This window comes from Canis aureus, chromosome 3 (genome assembly GCF_053574225.1).
Source record: "Canis aureus isolate CA01 chromosome 3, VMU_Caureus_v.1.0, whole genome shotgun sequence".
NCBI classification, from domain to species: Eukaryota; Metazoa; Chordata; class Mammalia; order Carnivora; family Canidae; genus Canis; species Canis aureus.
The window spans coordinates 18707552-18721663 of NC_135613.1; the positions used below are offsets into that span (position 1 = coordinate 18707552).

The 14112-nt window shown below is 50.5% G+C and overlaps 1 protein-coding gene across 5 annotated transcripts in view; it reads left to right on the forward strand.

Moving 5' to 3' along the window:
* Positions 1-14112, forward strand: part of CMIP (c-Maf inducing protein) — a 231038-nt gene that overhangs the window by 192083 nt on the left and 24843 nt on the right. For all 5 annotated transcript variants that reach the window (XM_077890964.1, XM_077890965.1, XM_077890966.1 and 2 more), the window contains 3 exons: positions 786-866; positions 6713-6816; positions 8319-8423. In XM_077890964.1, the coding sequence (XP_077747090.1) occupies positions 786-866; positions 6713-6816; positions 8319-8423 (290 nt within the window). The remainder of the gene's footprint in view (positions 1-785; positions 867-6712; positions 6817-8318; positions 8424-14112) is intronic.

Genomic DNA, 14112 nt, shown 5'->3' on the forward strand with positions numbered 1-14112 from the left:
CTGCCCTGCCCTTTGGAGGGAGGGGTCCCAGCCTGGGACTGGGGAGCTGCTGTGAGCCTGCAGGCTCTTCATCCTCTTGGGGGTGGTCAGCATCCCAGCATCAGGTATCTCATCCACCAGACGGCCTGCCCAGACGGGAGAGCTCAAGGGGAACAAAGCCGCCCCCACTCAGTCCACCCTGGGCACGCCTGGGCAGCCTCGCCTGCCAGATTTTTCAAAACCAGGTTTCTAAGATCTGAGAAAAGTGTATTGCTCTTGGATTTCCCAGGAAAGCCCTGATTTCTAATATTCCAAGTCCTGTGTTCTCATCCAGAGGTTAGAAATTCAGCATCTTTAGGGCAGGGCAGGCTATGTGTTGGCGTGGCCGGGCCTTGTCTGTTCCACCCAAAGGCCTTCAGTTTCAATCTGAAAAACAGAACACCACCCCGATAAAGTACAGAGTACAGTAAAGGTGCATTTGACGGCTCGCAGACTGCTGCCAGCTCATCAAAGCCAGTAGCGGAAAAGCCACAGAACTTCCAGGATTCTGGTGTCTAGGCACTAAACTCCTGGTAATCTCGCACCCAGTTTTCAAGACTCCTCTGTTCAACCGTGCACTCTGAATCTTGGTGCTGCAAAAGGGGTCACTGTAGTAAACACGGTGTCGGAATGGACGGCTACCTGTACCACCTGAAACAGTCTCAGACCTTAAGAGCCACAGACCAAGTCAGGACTTCCAGAGGCCCGATCAGCTCTGGGTGGACCCTGCCAGGCTCGCCACTAACTGTATCCTCCTGTCTCCCCAGCACTGCAGAGAGCGGCCCCGATCCATGGTGGTCATCGAAGTGTTCACCCCCGTGGTCCAGAGAATCCTCAAGCATAACATGGTGAGTTGCCCTGACACCCAGACTGTGAAGCCAGTCTTTCACTTACCCCGGCCTGACAGCCAGGCGCTGGGGTTGGGATTCAATTTAAGTTGGAGTGTTTGTGCAGCCTGTCCTCCTTGGCTATATTTTTTTCTCTTAGACAACAGAAAGAATCTTTTCACAGTAAAAATAACAAAAATAGCATGGCTGGGGAGAAAAGAAGTTTCCCATGTGTCGAGTCACAAGTAATGTCTACAGACACTCTGCCCTAACGTCTTCAGTAGGGGCTGTCCATAGCATGTCCTTCTAGAGGCAAAAGCTGGAAAGGGCGAGAAGAGTGACTGTAGCATGGAGAAACCTGACAGTCACAACCGTGGCTGGCCGGTCACAGTCATCAGCAGCGGTGACGAGTCATATGAGGGCAGGGACCCTGATACAGTGTAAGGAGAAGAGCACTAGACCTCTGGGGGCTGCTTCTCTCAAACCCACAGGTCCCATCTAATCCTGAGAAAAACATTTGACCAGTCCCCATTGAGGGACATTCTACAGAATACCTGGCCAGCACTGCTCAAAACTGTCCAGGCCATCGAGAACAAGAAAAGTCTAAGAAACTGTCACAGCCCTCAGGTACTTAAGGCGATATGATGACTGCATATAGCGGAGTGTCCTGAGTGGGATCCTGGAACCAAAACAAGACATCAGGGGAAACAGAGGCAATCTGAATACAGTATAGACTGGACCGTATAGACTCTCAGTCCAGGGACAGCAGCAAATATCATGCTTTCTCCATGCTACATGTGGGGATACTGAGGCTTGGCAGAGTCCACTCACTGGCCCCACAGGCCACAGCTAGGAGGGAGAATAACTAACATCTGCTCACAGATATTTATTGAGCACCTGCTTAGAGCCAGACACAGTGTGACACTCCAGCATATTACATTATTTGACCCTTATGAAAGCCCATATTTGACCCTTATGAAAGCCCTCCTTTCACGGATGAGGTGCCTAGGACCCAGAAAGGCTCCATAGGTCACTCAGGGAACCCATAAGCAGCCATGAGTGCTCCTGAGGAGTGCTGAGGAGCAACAGTCGAAAGCAGGACCAGTATTCCAACGTGCCCTACCAAGCCAGCTACCAGCCTGGACCCAAGTCACCTGGGTGCCGTGTGACTGTGGCACAAGTTGGGGTACTGAATCTGGTGTGGGGTGTTTATGGCTACTGCCCGCCTGCCCTGTCAAGATTCAGCATGTGAAAACAACAGTGTCTCCACACCAGTCCCCTAACCCCAATCCAGATGGAAGTGTGTGACACGTGTGCTCCTTTTCCCCATCCCACACTCATGGCAGACATCGGCAATCGATTGCAGCACTCTTCCTGTAGAGCCCAGAGATAGCTTCAGATCTGTCTCAACACAGCATTCCAGGCAGCCCCTAGTAATTGAATGGTGCTAGTACCATATGGATTCTATTTACCATCCTCTGCCCTGAGCAGTCACACACTGTAATTGAATTGCTGCTTATTTCTGAGATCCTCCTTGATTTGAGATAAACACATTTCTAGTTTTCTGAGCACAGGGGAGAGGAATACTCCATCCAGTTCTTTCTCCAGGACTAACAAAGAAACTCCCCGTGGTGGTGATGTGGAGTGTGAATTTGTGCCCTAATTTGGGCTTTTGTGGTTTCAGGGACACTCTCTGGCTTCAGGCTGCTGCGAGGAAAAGATTTCTGATTATTAACTTTAAAATCACTATGAGCATGGTGTGAGGTGAAGGCTGTACCCTTTCAGAGTCTAGAGGAGAAATCTCAGAGTTTTTTTTCCACTTTTTTCCGCAAAGGACTTTTCTATCAGGACTTGTTAATGGCAGAGCCACACCCCCCAGGGTATATTTGTCTGGGCCCATGCCTCCTCTAGCACTTACACAGTTTTGCATATTCCATGGTCATCGGTAGGCTGGTTAATAAGGCTTCTCTTGGGAAGCGGGGGAGGGGGGTTGACTTCCAAGGGAAAAAAGTCAAAATTCAGGCAGCCTCCCACAGCTTAACCGTACAACATCTCCCTTATATTTGGTTAGTTTTATGGGCCTAGAGTGTTGACCACATAATAATTTTCTGGATAAAATTCAGAACAGCTTCAGGGCAAATCCAGAATTTATAGCATCTGTTGTGGCCTGGCAGAGATCAGGGACCTTCAGGCATGAATCCTCACTTCACTTTTGAAGAACTCCCCAAATGATCCTCTGCGTCTAGGGATGTGATAAAGTTTCACCGTCCCATTTTGCTCTTGGTGTCTACTAATTACATGCTATGAACTCTAGTAGAAGAGAACTGTAGATAGGATAGAGGGGGATTAGTCTCTTCTGCAGAAGAACAGATGTATGTGAAGCAGTGATGGTGGCTTCTGCTAGGCATGGGAAGCATGGCAGATCTTTGGTGAAGCTCATCTGATGCCCCCTACAGCTTATTACCGGCCACAGGCCAGATGCACTGTTTTGAGCTGGAGCTCTCAGCTGGCGTAAGGAGTCTAGTGACTGGCTAATGGGTGTGCCTACCCTGCCACAAGCCACATGACTGTCAGCATCACACGAGCAGTAACTTCTCTTCACCCCATGGGCACTGTTCCTCATTAAGGAGTCACTTAAACATTTGGAAGAATGGAGGAAATCATACACCACAAAGGCATTCTGGGATTTCAGAGCTTCCCTTTTCCTCAAGAGTGCTTCTTTTGCAAATATATCATGTGTCCCACTTCATAGATGAGTACATTGAATCTTAGAGAAGAGCCTTAGAGAGTGTGACTCAACAGGACTGAAATAAAAATTAGATACCAAAGGGAAGCAGTCCTCTAGAATGTTCTCCTGGAGATTCTAAACAGTTTGTTCAACTGTATTCTCAAGAATGACCGTGGTCCCTGTGCCCACATGCCACTCACTGGAATGTTGTTGTAGCAAGGGACGCAAGAAGATGTGGCTGTGGTTCCTTGTAGAGCACTGGATGATCTGACTCCCTACTTTCTTTCCATGAGGAGCATTTTTAGCTATTCCAAAGAAGTAAAATGTTTCTCACCCACATGTCAAAAGGCCATGAGACCCATCTATAATATTCATTTCCAAGAAAGTGACCTTGACTATCTGGAAATCTAATAGCAAAGATAAAGATGGTTATCTTTAGCAGGGTTGAATTGAAACAGTTTTCATGGACTCCTAAACCCTTGAAAGTGGAAGAGGGCCTAGAAATCCATGGTTACATCCCTCACTCCATGACACAGATGATGAGGCCCCAAGAGGACCACATGGCTTTCCTGTCACCCTTTTCCAGGGCACTAGGGGATTTGACATGTCTTCCTCCTTTGGAAGCACCATCAATCAAGTTTTAGTCTTCTCTTATGCAAGAGGCTTCATCTAGCCTCGTGCTCTGTGTACGTACGTGTGAGTATGTGTGTTTGTGTGGGTGTGTATGTGTGCGCACACATGTACATATATTCCTCCTGGGCTTTCCCATTGGCTTATGCTGCCCTCTGTCTGTAAGGGCAGGATTCCCTGTTAGGGAGAATGGAAGCAGATGAGCCCCCTCGTTGTCTTGGGGTCCCCCATTCAGCCTCTTGACTCCACGGGAAGAAGCACCCAGCCGCTCTGGAAACTTGCTCCTCTGAGCTGACAGGAGGGCATGAGAGAGATGTGTTCTACCCAGAGCTTCCATGAGGCCCTGCACACAGTCACTTAGATCCATGAAGAAAGTCTCCACTGTTTTATTTTAAATTGGAATGCTGATCCAGTTGCTTTTTATTGGGTTCTACTTTGTGGGGGCAGGAGGGCAGATGAGTTTGGAGATGTGACCCTCCCCTCTGATGTTGTGCTGGTCACCATCCTCACCACACTGACCTGTGCCTCCTGACTGTTCAAACCCCAGCCCCGGGTTTAGATGTCCACAAGCAGAACTGCCTTCCCTGAGGTCCTGGCACCTCCAGGCCCCTTCCCGTGAATATGGAGGTGGATACAGGCTCCTCTCCTGACAAGTCCCTGAGCCAACAGCCACCATGTGTCTCTTCACTCTCAGTTGAACTCTGTCACCTGCCCCAGTCATGCGCTGGGGAAGCTAAGAAAACAATGTCCACCAGTGCTGCTCATTGGAGTAGGCGGGTGTCTCTGTCCTTGTTCAGTGCCCCCAAATTAGGCATCAGCTGAGGTGAGATGTAGGGCCTCAGTTGAGCTGGTGGATGGAGACATCCTCAGCCCTGGGGCCTGGGGCCTTTCCCTAACGTTGAGCAGATTTACCCTCCCCTCCCTCCTCTTGCATCCTTTTTCCCACAGACCCATAGGCATACCTCCCTCCCCAGCCACTCATGTCCAGAACACACACCTCCCTTCCAGGCCATGAGCATCACACACACGTACACAAACATGTCTCTCACACAGACACACCTCTTCCCACACTCCATGTCTCTCACACATACCCTCCCACACCCCACATCTCTCTCACACACACATGTCCTCCCACTCCCGATCTCTCTCACACACACCTCCTCTCACACCCCACATCTCTCACACACCTCCTCCCACACCCGTGTCTCTCACACAGACACACCTCTTCCCACACTCCATGTCTCTCACACATACCCTCCCACACCCCATGTCTCTCACATGCACGCATGTCCTCCCACACACCACTGTCTCTCATACACACCTCCTCCCACATGCCATGTCTCTCACACACACCTCCTCCCACACCCCATATCTCACACACACCCTTTCACACCCCACATCTCTCTCACACACACACCATCACCTGTCCAGCCAGCCTTTTTCAAGCTTGTCCATCTGTCTCTGATCCTCCTTTTTGATTCCATGTGAGGGTAGCTTTTTCTACAACCAAAAGGACAAGGTCATCAAATGTTCCTTAGGTATTTTCTGGAACCCAGTGGGTATTTTCTGGGGTCAGCCTAGAGCAAGAGGAAGCCATCAGGGATGCCTAGGTGGCTCAGCGCCCAGGTTGAGCGCCTGCCCCTGGTTCAGGGCATGACCCTGCAGTCTCAAGATCGAGTCCCACATCAGGCTCCCTGCCTGGACCCTGCTTCTCCCTCTGCCTATATCTCTGCCTCTCTCTCCCTGTGTCTTTCATAAATAAATAAATAAAATCTTAAAAAAAAAAAAAAAAAAGGGAGCCATCTGAAGAGCCCATAACTGGAAACCATCTTCACCTGGGACCATGTCTGGTTCTTGGACCTCCCTCTTGTCCTCTTGCTCAGGAGAAGGAACAGGCATCTTTTCATTGATGATGTTTGGGGACACCCAGATGTACGTTTGTCCAGGGCTACCTTTATCTCCTCCATACCCCCAGGAAGTCCCACAGCCTTCCTCCCAGGTTGGGCATCTCCTGACTGACGTGCTGAGTGGCCTCAGATAAGAGCTCACAGAGAGCAGGGGGCCCAGAAACTCTGAGGGGGCTACAAAAGGAGAGTCTGCAGCTTCCCCAGGTACTGTGGGAGCCCCAGCTTACCATCTGCAGGCCCCCTCACCACGTTGCAGAAGAGAAGCCCCAGCGGGCCTGGTTTCTGAACATGGCTATGTGGCAGGTGGACCCCTGGGGGCATTGGTGCCATGCCAGTGAGTTTGCTACGAGTGCCAGAAAACTCTTCGGGATCAGGACATTTTCTGAGCTCCAGGGCAGCCATCAAAGGGTATGAGCAAGAGTGTGACGAGGCCAGTTTCTTGAAATAAAAAAAATGTGTGCTTTCTAGAAAGAAGAGCTGGCTGGCAACACCACTGTTGCCTTCCACACCAACAGTTGTGAGCAGAGCCAGGTCCCACTGCCCCTTCTGAGATCCTGACCTTTGCAGCAGGTCCCAGCTCCTCCCTTCTGCTCTCTCTGTAGGACTTTGGGAAGTGCCCACGGCTGAGGCTGTTTACTCAGGAGTACATCCTCGCCTTAAATGAGCTCAACGCGGGGATGGAAGTGGTGAAGAAGTTCATTCAGAGGTGGGTATCCCAGCTGGACCCCCTCCCCACCTTGCCTGCCAGCCAGCTCTCCTCTTGCTCCTTTAATGCCTGGAGAGAAGCTGCTTGTATTCAAAGGTTCCGAGCATCTCATCTTCCAGGGGGATCACCCGGGTCCTCCCAACCACATGTGCTCTGAGCCACTTCCTAGCTGTGTGACATTGAGCTGGTTGCTGTACCTCTCCGGTCCTGTTTGCTCCACTATCCCCGGGGTGGTTGTATAATGAAATAAGTCGATACCTGAGGAAGCCCCCAGCACAGTACCTGACACGTAGTAGGAACTCAGGAATTCGTACCAGTCCTAAATAATATTGTTTCCGTGGGTCCCAGCCCTCTCCTTTACAAGTAGCAAGTGTGTCAGGAGACAATCCCTCACTGGCCCTGGAGAGTCATCACTAAGAGCTTGAATAGCTCCCTTCCAAACTTGGGCAAGAGGAAGCCAGATATTCTGGTTCTTACTCACTTACGGTGTTTTTTAGCAGAGGGGTTGCTTTTTCTTGGATTTTTAAATTTTCTCTCTGTGCCTCCATCTCCTTATCTGGAAAATGAGAACCCCAGTACTCACTTCATCCCGTTAATGTGCACGTTCAGTGAACTGGTACCCATAAATACTAGGAACTGTGTGAGCGCGAGGCAGATGTCAGCGATCATTGTCATGACTCTTCTCATTTTTTAAGAAAATCAAAATAGCCTGTTTAAACTGGTTTTGAAGCTACGTGTTTCCTAAAAATACTCACCTAGAACTCAAAAAGTATTTCTAAATCCCAAAGAAGTATCCCTCCACTGGAGTGTAGGTGACTTCAGGTCCTTTTAAAGTACCCAGTTACGGTTTGTAAAATTTTTTCAGGCTAGGCTTCTCTTATCCCCAGTGGCCACAGTGATTTTCCAGGAGTGTTTGATATTATTCTCAACCTCCACATAGCCCGGGAATAGCAGTATTGGCCTCATTCTACAGATCAGAAAACTGAGGCACAGAGAGAGCCATAATAAAGAACACCTGGCTTTAAGGGCAGACTTAGCAAATGTGTCCCAGGCTCCATGCTGGGCCAGAGTGACCATAATAATCTTTTCTTTCAAATAAGGCCACTTTTGAGACTGAAATGTGATACTACGAATTATTATTCCAAAACCCCTAGGTGTAAATATGACTGTCCCAGCACATGTGACTACCGTATGCTGAGTGTTTCCATGAACTGGGGTCCTAGTTATAACCCACTGAGGAGGGGCCATGTTCCCCTTTTATAGCTGAGCAAACTGAGAATGGACTTGAACCAGGCACGTGGATCGAAAACCTGCAGCCTGGAGCTTGGCTCTCCACTAACTGCCCGTGGCAGAGCCAGGACCCAGATCCTGGTACTGCTGGATCCCCAGCAAAGAGCTTGGTGCGCCCCCTACCCTGACAGGTGCTGCAGCCTGCCCCACCTCCCCACACAGGCACCACTGTTGTAGCTGGCCTGCTCACCCTGTCCTCTGCTCTCTTCCAGCATGCACGGCCCCACGGGGCACTGCCCCCACCCCCGGGTCCTGCCCAACCTGGTGGCCGTGTGCCTGGCTGCCATCTATTCCTGCTACGAAGAGTTCATCAACAGGTCAGTTGCTGCTGCCACCAGGAGAGCCTGCGTGGGGGCTGCCACCACCTCGGGATGGGGACAGTGAAGGGCCAAGTCACTGGCGAGGGAGGCTTGTACCAGGTCAGAGAGTGGCGTTCGCTGGGACTGCCTCAAGTGTGTTTGCCAATCCTGAGTGCCCCTTGATTCCCAGCCCAGAACCTAGGGATGTTACTGGAAAAGCAAACACTGTGAATCAACACTGGCAACTGTGAGGCTGTTGTGTTGACTTGGCTTCAGGAACAAGTGTTTTATTCTGAAGATTTCTCATCACCTGGCACACAGTGTGTGCCACATTGGGCCTTGTGTGAGAGCGAGAACGTGTGCACACAGGTGCAGGTGTGGGGGGGGTTGTGAGTGATGTCCATGCGTGTGAATGTGTGGGTGTCTGTGCACAAGGGCTGGCAGTAGGTTGCTCCCTTTCCACCTTGTCTTTGTCAGCACAGGATTTTATTTTGCCCGTGGTGTGCATGTATCTCTTGAGTGCCCATGTGTCAGGCAGGGTTTTAGGGGCTACTGGGGGAGATAACCTACAATACGCAGGATTGAGTCGGAGAAAGGCTGAGAAAACAATAAAATGGAACCAGATGGTAGAGAGCGACCAGAAAAGGGCATGGCAGGGCCATGGCCTTGGGTCTTCCGGGGCTTGGGTGCAAGCAGCTTATTAGAGAAGTAACCCTAGGAAGCTCTGGGAGGGGACCCAAGAAAGGAGGACAGCCAGTAAAGTCTGATGACCACTGCAGACACCTGTGCATTCCCCACTGGGACCTCCCCGGAGACTGTGTACAACACGTCTGAGTCATTCCCCTGAGGTAGTTACCTGCCAGCTTCCATTCTGTTCTGACTGAGGTTCACTCCTGGGATGCAGAGTGACGCAGATGCCACTAGTTTCCGTAGAACTTTATACAGTGACCTCTGAGGCCATTAGGATATGATGTGTGGGACCAGGTGGCATCTGCTGTAGCTCTTCTATCCAGTTGTTCAAGTGGTACATTGCACAACTCCCAGAGACTAAAATGTGTATAGCTGGAGCTGGGAGCATAGCAGGAGTATATTTCAGTCCTTAGAGAGAAGGCAGTAGAGCATTCTGAGACACGGAAAATCTACAAATGAGACCTCTGAAACAAACAGTGTACTTTGAAGTCTTGGGGAAGGGGCCACAAAAACTTATTCAGGGCATATTTTCTTAGGACTTGAAAAGGATGGATTACTGTTTTTAACGTCCTTAGCCCTAGGTCCTGATACTTGAAGTGGGCCTGTCCAATCTTGACTCATTTCCCTGTTCACAAAGAGGTGATAGTACCCCTGGGGCCAGAACATGAAGATGTCATGCAGTTCATTCACAAGTGCTTGTTCTATGTCCTACAGCATGTTATATTAAAAGAAAAATAAATGAAAAAAAAAAGAAAAGGAAAGAAAAGAAAGAAAAGAATGTCAGAGGGTGGCACATGGCTGGTACAACCATCCCAGCATCCCTTGTATACAGTCATTGTCTTTGGCCTCCTACACTGAAGCTCTGCAGCCGGCCTGCATGCACTACTAACGCAGGCCACCTTGGGAAGCAGGAAAACCATTGGAGAGTCACACACTCTTAGACTCCTTTTCTTCCAGAGGCCTGTGACACATCTCGGCCTCCCAGGGCCCACTTGGTGGACACCTGGCCTGAGAATGGGAGGGGGCAGGAGCAGTAGCACGATATAGCACCTCCCAGAATGCTCCCACTAAGTCCTCAAAGCCCTGCCAGGTGCCCTGCAGCAGGCTTCCCTAACTCAGGAGCAGGAAACAGAACACAGGAAATCCCTCTCCCGACACCCATCCCAGGAGAGGGGCAGGGGTGGAAAGGACCAGAATTAGGAACTGCACACACTATTGCACGTATAGAGGACCGGGGCGGCAGCAACCGACTCTTGTCCATCTCATCCTCTCAGCCCTAATGTGGTGACAGCTCTTGTGCCAGGCGCGGAAGGCACAAAGGTGAACCAGCTAGATGGAGCCCTTGCCCACCCAGAACGGACAGCATAGCAGGAGATGGAGGAGGAGGGAGGGAGCAAGCAAGCAGTTTTATAGTATGTGTTGGTCAGGGCTGTGAGGGTGGAAGCCAGACGCATCATTAACGTGGTCTGTGTCTGAGAGTCTCAACCCTGGCAGCCTGTCAGCTGGGAAGGGTTGACAAAATCAGAACATATGCTAAGCACGCACATACCCTGTGACCCAGCTGCTCATAGCTTTTGCTGTATTCATCAGAAGACACGTGCAGGAATGTTCTAACAGCGTTATTTGTAACAGCCCCTAACGAAAATCTGCCTCAACTCCAATGTCCTGCAACAGTAGAATGGATGGGTAGTTGGTGTCCGTTCACACAAAGGGATGCTATAGCACAGCAAGAATGGATAAACCAGAACAATCAGCAAACCGTGAATAAATCTCCCAAATGCAGAATTGGGCAACAGAAGCCAGACCCAAAAGATACATACAGTGTGTTTCTTCTTCCTGGAATTTCAGAATAAGAAAAGGAATATGTGGTGGTAGAGGGCAGAGAATGGCCACCTTTGGGATGGGGAGGTAGGTAGAAGGGCATGAGAGAAGCCTCTGGGTTTCTAGAAATGTTTTCCACCTCGATCTAGGTGAGGGGTTCTCAACTGGGAGCAATTTTGACCTCCAAGGGGCACCTGACAGTATCCGGAAGCCTTTTGGGTTGCCACAACTTGGGCAGGAGGAGGGGTGCTGCTGGCATCCAGCGGGCGGAAGTCAGGACTGCTGCTAAACATGCTGCCGTGTGCATGGGAGCCCCCCGCAGAAACTGACCTGGCCCTCCATGTCCATAGTGCCAGGGTGGAGGAATCCTGACCTGGTGGCTACGTTTTACACAAGGGGATGTGTAAAAGTTCACGAAGCTCTGCACCTGAGATGGAAGTATGTGACCATGAGTTTAAGTTCCAGCCAGGGTGTACTAGAACCCTACAGGCATTCGGAAGCATAGCACTTCCCAATTCCATGGTCAGTGATGGCACCTTGAGAGTTTGGGTCCAGTCATGGTAGTATTCTCACCGAGGACACTGGCAAATACTACAGTCAGGCTCTTTTTTCCTGGTGAGTTATTTACATCAGCGTAACACTGGTCATATTCTAAAAAAAGAAAAAAAGGAGTGCCTGGGCCCCATCCTCCATAAATCTAATTTAAACGAGATAGCCCCAGTTTTGTTTTGTTTTTGTTGTTGTTGCTGTTTTTTAATTTTAAGCTTCCCAGGCAAACTGAGTATGTGGCCAGAGTTGAGAACTCCTGCTCTGGGGGGAGGTGAGGAAGGGATCCTTCAGGGAGGTAAAACCTCTCTAAGTTGAGAGTTCCTGCCTGTCGGCAAGGCGAGAGGCAGAACAAGTGATCCGGGCAGAGAAAACAGCACGTGCCAAGGCCCAGCAGTGCAGATGGGGTTGGCATTAGTCACCTTTTCCATCCGTGGTCCTTATGTACCTGCCTCAGAATCCTCAGGCTCCTTCTTTAAAATGCAGATGGGACACAGGATTTCCTGGATAGGCCCAGGAATTCGATTTCTGTGCAAAGTCCACAAGTGATCTGCTCCTGGATAAAGGCCACTGTAGGGGAGGCAGGGAGGGGAACAGTGTCACAGAGAGAGCAGAGAGAGAAAGAGAAGCAAAGATGAAGTTGGAGAGGACAGCAGCCAGGCCAGGCCAGGCCTCCAGCTTCCTGTGCTGAGCAGCTCCTGGGGGTGACATTAAAATGCAGATTCAAGATTCAGCAGGTCTGCTGGGGAAGCCTGAGACTCTGCTTGTCTAGCAGCCTCCCTGTAATACCACTGCTGCTGCGCCTGCTGCTTGGGGACCACGCTTTGAGTGGCAGCGCTGGCCCTGTGTTTCAGTTGTGGAGTGTTCGTTCTGAGAGCATTGGGGTCGCTGATAGGTTTTAAGTAGAGACAGGATTTGATGAGATGTCAGTTTCCAAACTCCCCCACTGGCTGCTGCTACTCGGAGGATGGACCAGAAGGTAAAGTGTGACCTTGTGTGGATTCCAACCAGGTGCCCAGGGGGAGGCCTCGGGAGCGCGAGGCGGGTCCTGCTGCATCCTGCATAGGCCTGTCCCAGCTCCTAGCTCAGAGCAACCCAGCGCCCTTGGAGCCCAGAGTAGTTTCCTTTTAGTTCCTCCAGGAAGTCACCGAAGGGCTGCAGTACTGCGAGACCTTTCCCAGGCTCAGGTTCATCCCACTCTGGTGGTCAGTCCCTGGAAGATAAAGTCCTGTGTCCTCTGAGCCTGTCCTCAGTGCTCTCGGTGGGTACACGATGTACTCACAAAAGAACAGACAACTTGACCCAGGTTAGCATAGCTCGCTGGAAAATCACCCGATCTGAGCCAAACAGCCTTGAAAATCCACTCCTAAATCCCGGCAGAGGCAAACAAAGGGAAATGGAGTGTTGAGTATTTGGGTAGCAAATTAGCTCTGAGCCTGCGGAGATGGTTACACTGCCCCCACACACACCCCGGACCACACGCAATTTTCCACCAGCCGTTGAATTCTCGGACTTTAGTTGATGGGTTTTGCTCTTCCCCAGCAGAGTTTATAGTGTATTTATCAAACATCCTTGGTGGGCTCAGCTGAGGCCTGGTGTGTAGCACGTGCTGGAGAAATTCAGGCCCTCCAGGTACATTGCATCCGAGATGTGTGCTCAGCCAGTCCTTGTGTACGAGGAATGCGTACATCTCTTTGTGAGCACAGGGCACTTGTGTGTGGCACATTTAGGGAGAGCCTAGACAAGCAGCTATTTATGATCATGCTGTCATGTTCAGAGTCTCTTGGAACTGTGGACTCAACCTTGACCACACATGAGAGCCCAGAAAGTTACTGGTATCTGGACCCCAGCCCAGAGATTCTGATTTCACTGGGCTTCAGGATGTTCAGTACCAGGGATACCGGTATCCAGCCAGGGGTGGAAAGCTCTAGTTCAGGGGTAGAAGTGTAAAGGTGGCAAATGGAAGAAATCAGGGAAGATTTCATGGAGGAGGAGGAGGATCTGCACAGGATCATACAGTATCTTGGAAGCCACCATGGTGGTGAGGAATCAAGGCTTTATAGTCAGAGACCTAGTTTCAAATCCCAGCCACCTCAGCTTAGAATCCATGTGATCAAGGATAGGTCATATGACCTCTGAGAGTGTCTTTCCTCACCTGTAACGTGGAGATGGTAATACCGGCTGTTCAGAGAGGTCTGAGAATATCTGTGTGGTCTGTGATAGCATTTAGTGTTGTGCTGCCCAGGAGCACCAACAAAGAAAGCCCATTGCTGGAATTGCCTTCATTTTAATGAGCCTCCCACTGAATGGCCGGGGGGCGGGAGGGGTGCTTTAACAAGCCTCAAGGTTCTGACAAGTCCTGCTGTATAGAGGCCTAATTTCATTGTGCTTGGCCCAGCATTTCCCACACAGATGTGACATCAGTGATGCCACAGAGCCCTTTCCTCAGTGAACGCCTGTTAACAAACACCATTCCTCCAGGCGGTTGGAGATACCATCCCTGGAGGTTCTGCAAAGAGCCAGGGTGATTCTGTGGACAGGAGGGACCTGCAGGCTGTAGGAGGCTAGAATTCTGGGAGTTAGGGTCCCTTTGAAGTGAGCTTCCAGGTAGAGATGGATGCTGAGCTTTCTCACCTGGCCAGGGATGTAG